The 7,841-nt window shown below is 41.3% G+C and overlaps 1 protein-coding gene across 1 annotated transcript in view; it reads right to left on the minus strand.

Annotated features, from left to right (window-relative positions):
* Window positions 1-258: 258 nt before the first annotated feature.
* LOC110337802 (carboxylesterase 1F-like) overlaps window positions 259-7,841 on the minus strand; it is a 38,258-nt gene continuing 30,675 nt past the window's right edge. Inside the window, exon 10 of the mRNA XM_029532744.1 lies at window positions 259-446. Coding sequence (XP_029388604.1) covers window positions 289-446 — 158 coding nt within the window. The 3' untranslated portion in view covers window positions 259-288. The remainder of the gene's footprint in view (window positions 447-7,841) is intronic.

Here is a 7,841-nt window from a genome sequence, read left to right on the forward strand (position 1 = left end):
GTGTGTCCTCCAAGGTACTCATCTTCCATTAGATTTTGGAGGAAACATTCATCCGGCCAACACTTGTGCAACAACTCTTTCTAATGATGTCTCTTTCTTCATGCTTCCCTCTCTGAGGGATATAGATTCGTTTTGTGTGAAAGAAATAAAACATGATTTGTTTCCACAGAATATTTTTTCAATTTCTTTATAAATTGAGGTAATAAGAAAGCATAACACTTATTACCTTTGTGCAATATACCCTAAGCCTGCGGGCTTTATTGTTTTAACAATAAGACACCTCAGATCTCAACCTGTCTCCCNGAGTTTGCCTCTTTGCTGCCTCCTTGGCTCTGAGCTCTGTCCAAAANCCACTTCCTTGTCTTTTAGCCCATGGGCTGTCTGGGTTGGGACTCCAGTCTGCAGGNNNCCTTCCTTCTGGCCATACTCTGGCCAATGGGGCAGCCCTCACCATTAGTGTACCAGCAAACAGAACAAAGAGAAATTCAATGAACCAACTGTGCTGATTCTAGAGTGCTCTCAGATTTGCAAGGATGACCTCTGCCTGTAACCTTTCACAAATGTGTCATCCTCCAGCTCCTGAGACAGCCTATTTATTCCTCATTGTAAAATTGTCACTGAAAGTGGATCTAACTTGATGATGTGGTTCAGAAATCATGTTTAACTGGCTCATGAAGAAATTTGGAAATGCTTGGAGAACATTTTGTGCTGCTGAAACCCAGAGGGCAGTGAGTGAGACTTATGGGGGATACAGGTGGGTGCTAAAGAAAAGAAGACTGTGGAGTCAAGCTCCTGATGGCTCAGATGGGAATGAGAACTTCATTAGGAATCAGACTCAAGATCATCCATGTTTGGATTTGTTTACATTTCTCATCACCTGAGNTTTCTTGACATGCTGGATTCACAAATGATTTTAACTGGAGGAGAAAATTCGTGGTTAGCACAAGATGGGGACAACATTAAGGTGCTTCGTTAGTTTCAATCATATTTGTAGTCAGACTTGAAAAAAAGGTTTAACGCATGAGCTTTTAGGAAAATTATATATTACAAATAATAAGCATCTGCCTTAGTTCANGCCCATCAAACAATGCAAACTTCATGTAGCTCAACTACAGCTCTCTACCTCCTCAACGGTTTTAGNACTGAGAAAAAGCACAGGATGAATATATAAAAAAAAAACGCAGTCTTCCCAAAGGAACAAATTCCCCAAATCAATCATTTAAGAGGTTGTACACAAAGAGATTACTGTTGTAAAAGAGATTAGTGCAATAAAATAAGCCAAGTTTTTTCATCGAAACAAAGGTAGCCTGAGGACATGTGAGGAATCTGAGGCTGCTCCTAGCACAGGCACAGGGAGTGTAAAATGGTTTAGAAGACACAGCTTTGAGAAGATGGCACTAGAAGTCCTGGTTCTCAGTGTGGCCTGATGGACTGTTCTCTGGGGAAAATGCTTTCTATGTTTGGACACTTGAGGCTTTTCAATTGATGTGCCATGGACCTTAATTATATCTTAAGCCATTATCCACATGATGCTATTTTGAAGCATGCAGAAGGCAAGACTTTTAGGGTCATCTTAGAATCTACCCAGATTTAAAATGAAAGTCTGAGATCCCAGCAAACCTGTAGTAGGTTTAGATTCCTAGCTCACAACCATAAGAGTATGATGCATAAAGCTATGAACGGGAAGGTGATGTTGCTATGGAAACCCTAGCAAGTTAGAAATGCCAGTATCTGAAATATCTCCCTAGGAAAGATTCAAAATATGAGTAGAGTAAGCCACAGAGATTCCCTAGGGCATCAGCAATACCATGGAGGAAATGCTTCATAAGCCTTTGGGGATGCTCGTCCATCCACTGGAAATAGAACTTCAGGATTTAAGATTTGCTCTCCTAGANTTACCTTGTGTTTTGCTCCAAGTTCTGAGTGTTCTTTTCCTGTTGCTTCCTTAGGAATTAAGAGGATGTACTTTCACCATTGCATCATGGGAATNGCCAAGTATTTCCATTTCCAGGGGGACTCAGTTAAGATCAACTGGAGACAAAATCTCAGACCTTTGATCAGTTCTGAAACTGTTGAGGGGGTAGAGAGTTGTAGTTTCTTCCCTGAAAGCTCATGTGTTAAAGCCTCAGTCCCCATCTGACGGCTGTATCCAGACATGGTGGTAATGTAAAAAGGTGAAAATAATTACAACAGGTTGATTTGGAGAGACACGTTCCAAAGTGGAGCTCTGGTCCTTTTGTATCTCTTCTTACTGATCACCAGGAGTTAAGCACTGTGTTAACAGGAGGGGAGAATTTGGACATCCTTGTCTTGTTGCTGATTTTAGTGGAAATATTTTGAATTTTTTCAACTTAGGATGACTTTGGCTGTGACTGTCCTGCATGTTTTCTTCATCATTTTGAGATACATCTTTTTTTTTTTTAATCCTTAGTCTTTGTAGAACGTTTTTTTTCTTTCTAGAACTTTTTATCACAAATGGATNCTGGAATTTGTCAAAAGTCTTGCCTGCATCTAATATGATCATGTGACCTATGTCTTCGTGGTATATCATGCTTACTGATTTGTATATATTAAACCATTTTATATATCTGAGATAAAGCTGACTTGATTATGGTGGATACTTTTTTGATATGTATATATACATATATTAAAATTAATAAAAATACAATTTTTGTATTTTACCTATTATTACTGAATGAAAGTGAAATTTCAGAGTAGGAGAAAGCAATCATCACTCTTACACAGCTGTGACTTTGTGAGCTACGGTAATGACTGGCCTGGCAAGACAAGCCCATTGTTGCAATAGTGACATAAACTTCATTGGAGTGATTAATAACTTACAATTGGCTCACTCTACAAAACGAAGCCCATGCTGGGGCCAAGAACCTGCAACTTGTTGCAGGATATTTGATCACACTGTGAACCACGATATTGTGTAGTTTATTGGAAAAACATATTTCTAATCATGGCATGGCTCATCCTTAGCACATACCTTTAATCTTTCTGGCCAGAATATAGACATGTCAGAACACATCTTTAATCCCAAATAATGAAGGTTAAGTTGGTCGGTAAAGGAATTCCCATGTTTGAAATTGATGTCTAATTGAGTGGCAGACAAAGTGACTAATCAGAGAAAGATCTGACAGAATAAGATATGCCCAACTAAAGGATCTTTACCAATCCTAAATCTGATAGGGGACTAATATCCAATATATACAAAGAATTCAAGAAGTTGGACTCCAGAAAATGAAATAACCCCATTAAAAATGGGGTACAGAGCTAAACAAGAAATTCTCAACTGAGGAATACCAAATGGCCGAGAAGCACCTGAAAAAATGTTCAACATCCTTTATCATCAGGGAAATGCAAATCAAAACAACCCTGAGATTGCATCTCACACCAGTCAGAATGGCTAAGATCAAAAATTCAGGTGACAGCAGATGCTGGCAAGGATGTGGAGAAAGAGGAACATTCCATTGCTGGAGGGATTGCAAGCTTGTACAACCACTCTGGAAGTCAGTCTGGCAGTTCCTCAGAAAATTGAACATATTACTACCAGAAGATCCAGCAATACCTCTCCTGGGCATATACCCAGAAGATGCTCCAACTTGTAATAAGGACACATGCTTATTACATGTTCCACTATGTTCATAGCAGCCTTATTTATAATAGCCAGAAGCTGGAAAGAACCCAGATGTTCCTCAACTGATGAATGGATACAGAAAATGTGGTACATTTACACAATGGAGTACTACTCAGCTATTAAAAACAATGAATTTATGAAATTCTTAGGCAAATGGATGGATCTGGAGGATATCATCCTGAGTGAGGTAACTCAATCACAAAAGAACACACATGATATGCACTCAATGATAAGTGACTACTAGCCCAGAAACTTAGAATACCCAAGATACAATTTGCAAAACACATGAAACTCAAGAATAAGGAAGACCAAAGTGTGGATACTTCATTCCTTCTTAGAATGGGGAAAAATACCCATGGAAGAAGTTATAGAGACAAAGTTTGGAGCAGAGATGGAAGGGAGGACCATCCAGAGACTGCCCCACTTGGGGATCCATCCCATAAACAACCACCAAATCCAGACACTATTTTGCTGACAGGACCCTAATATAGCTGTCTCTTGTGAGGCTATGCCAGTGCCTGGAAAATACAGAAGTGGATGCTCACAGTCATCTATTGGATGGAACACAGGGGCCCCAATGGAGGAGCTAGAGAAAGTACCCAAGGAGCTAAAGGGGCCTGCAACCCTATAGGAGAAACAAGAATATGAACTAATCAGTACCCCCCCCCCAGAGCTTGTGTCTCTAGTTGCATATGTAGCAGAGGATGGCCTAGTAGGTCATCAGTGGGAGGAGAGGCCCTTGGTCTTGTGAAGATTATATGACTCAGTAGAGAGGAATGCCAGGGCCAGGAAGCAGGAGTGGGTGGATTGGGGATCAGGGCTGGGGGACTGTATAGGGGACTTTAGGGATAGCATTTGAAATGTAAATGAAGAAAATATATAATAAAATAAAGTCCCCAACTCTCATGAGAAAAGAGAGAAAAGATAAGTTACTCCAGGGCCAGTGCAAAGAAGAAAAGAAGAAAGGAGGCAGTTATAAAGAGATAGGTTGCAGAGAAAGAACAAGCTAGACACAGGTGAAGACAGAATATAATATTAAAACTTGAAGAAATTGAAGAGGTTTATGAGAAGTCTCTCTAAATGTCATGTTAGGGAATGTAGGCAAGATAGAATACTACATAGTAAATTTGAAGATAAATGATGGGCAGAAGCACACTAGTGTCTTCAAGATTAGAAAAGATACTAGTCTACCTACCTTGGTAACCAAGTTCTAATGGCATTGCCTTAAGGCCAGGCTCTATGGTAGAGGTACCACCTCTCTTACTGGTGTCACGGGCCAGGAACCTTGCCTGGTCACTGGCCTGTGTGTGAAAGCAAGGAAGAGAAGCTTTGGGGCTCCCAGTATACCTCAGCCTTGCTATAGAAAACCAAGAAAGAAGATTTAGGGGAAAAAAAGAGAAACTTTCTCAAGGCCAACAATCCAAAATCCAAGCCTCCTAACTCCAAGGCTGCTGCCAGCAAAGACCCATTCATTATTCTTTAAAAACAGAACTCCACATACTGTAAGGAGATCATTGCTGCGGTCCCCCATCATGGTTGGGCATCTCGTTGGTCTTGTGTCTGACTCATAGTATCATGTGGGGCTCTGACATCTCTGGAGACATGGCTGTACAGTTCATGTTAGCACACATACATCTGAATAGTTCTAATGTCTTGGCTCTGATAATAAAACCTGTTTACCTGTGCGGGAGATAATCCATTTCCAGAGGTCCCACCAGCTTGCTTATGGCTGCACAGACGGTTGCTGTAGAAGTGTTGCTTGAGTGAGACGGTGACTGAATAAGCAGTGAGTGGATCATATGGGCAGTCTGTGCACAGCACTCAGGCCAGTGAGGACAGATATGTGCACATCCATTCCTGGATCTCTACCTCGCAGATCTCTTCCATGCAACCTAGCTTTGAGCCTTCACAGTGTGTTTCTCTTTAGAGATGGATGTAGAAGCTCTAGCTGCTTCTCTGAAACTTGAGATATTGAACACAAAAAGTATGCAAAGATGAGATGATCTATCTCTCCTGTTTCAAGAAATTATAAAACTTTGGGTTCATATTTCATATCCTGCTTCCTGCATGAATATGTCACAATACAGTAATATCAAAGTAGAGAAAAATGTAGAGGCTGAACAACTTCTCTCATGGTTTTTAGTCTCTCCTGTGCCTCCCTGATCTCCTCTCCCTTCCTCTGTGTCCCTGACCTCCCCTCCCCTCCTCTCTTCTGACACCTTGACCCTCTTTTTATTGCTAGGAAGAACATTAAAAACATATTACTGTGCCATGTGTGCTAACAACAAAGGAGAGACTTAAGGAGAAAGAAGGTTTGTGCTCCTTATCAGTCTGATAGGGAAATTTTACACATTTATACCCATGTTTGGCGTCTAAAAAAAAAAGTTTGGCTTCTGACTTAGAACCATGCTACCCACCATAGTTTTTTAATAGAACCATTTCAAGCCCTCCTCTCACAGGCTCACAATGGAAAATGGCCTCTGAGTCCAATCAAAAAGGCCTCTGCGAGAAGCTCTGCAATGCAGAGGGGCCTCTCAGAGCCACCAGCAGGAGTAGCTCATGAGAGATGCACGCTGGCCACACTGAGAAGATGCTTGTGCCCTCTGCAGTCAGTTTGGAGGGCAGTGAACAGGTCATGAACAGATCAAGTGAGATGTCACTATGCTGGGACATTTCTGAGATATGTTGGAGCTCTCGGTGAGCATTCTGAGATAAGGCTGAACTCTGTATTCCTGACCTTTGTCTTGTCTTATCTCATCCACTTCTCTCTGTAGCAGTGGGGCTCTAGACTCATCTCCCAGCACCTATGTACTTGGGATCTAAGTTGCAGAACTCAAGTCTAAGAGATAAAAATACATCTGAGGACAGAAGAAACGACTTCTCTGACTACATTCGGATTGTTCAGCAGACCACATGCAAACTGACAAAAGGAGAATATAGTGATATGTGGGGACAGGAAATTGAGTGAAGAAAGAGGCAGATGTGGAGCTTAACCTGCATGACCAGGGAAGGCTTCTTTAACCTGCATGACCAGGGCAGCAACATTTAGTAGAGATGCCAATAAAATGAGCATGTGGGTCATAACAGCATCCAAAGAGAAGAATTTCAGTTAGGAGAAATGACTGGTTCAAAGGGACAGCAAGGTGAACTCAAATTGTGTGAGATACAGGGGAACTAGGTGCTATGAGCCTTGATGAGAGTCTCCATGTTGTTATAAGTGAAGCGGAAATATCATACAAAAGCATGGCGGGACTCAATACAAAACTTGCAGAATATTCTGGCTTCTTTACGGAATGCCTATTATCATTAAAATAGCAGGGTATATATTAAATTGCTATCACAATAGTTACCCTAGACAGATGAGACTTTGTGATAAGAAATAATGCTCCTTGGTGCAGATGGTCTTGATCTACATTGTAGCAAGAGCTGTCTATGGTGGAACTAGTAAATGAGGCCTGGTGGAAGGTTAAGTCACTAGAGATGCTGGTCTTGGAAGGAACTCTATTACAGTTCCATCTTTTCCCCTACTATGTGAGTTATACAGAGACATCTCCCCCTTTCTGTTTGCTTACTTCCTGCTTCACCTTGAGATTTGTCTACCTGTTCACACTCTGTTCCTATCTCTGCAATATGTTTTAACACAATTAAGGGCTCTCATTAATAGCTCACCTGGAAATTACACAGCCTTGGACTTTTAGCCTCCAGGAATCTGAACTAAATAAATTAAATTCTTCATAATCACCCAGGCTCAAGGCATGTTATACAAAACAAAACAAAACAAACAAACAAAGAAACAACAAAACCACAGACCAATGCAAGGACTAATATGCGGAGAAGAGCCTGGTATCCTCCCTGTAGAAGCCTCAGATACCCAGGCAATACTGAATGGCGATGTTCATAATCTGAGAGGATCATTCTATCATAGGCTGTTGTTCCACAAAACACCAGTCCACCTCCATGGATCCACACCATCACCTAAACAAGGACAACCCAACCACATAGGTAATAGGAAGCAAACTTGGGGAAAAGGCCGAAGTTACCTGGTTTGGTCACTTACTTCTAGGCTATGAGGCAAGGAGGATATCACCAACCACACACTAGTTCCTGGCAAGGCTTCAGCAGACAAACCATCTCCTTTCCAACTTTCCTAACTCAGACTTAGGGTGTAATATACCGCAATCCAACTGCCACGCTCACT

This window comes from Mus pahari, chromosome 20 (genome assembly GCF_900095145.1).
Source record: "Mus pahari chromosome 20, PAHARI_EIJ_v1.1, whole genome shotgun sequence".
Taxonomy (NCBI): Eukaryota; Metazoa; Chordata; class Mammalia; order Rodentia; family Muridae; genus Mus; species Mus pahari.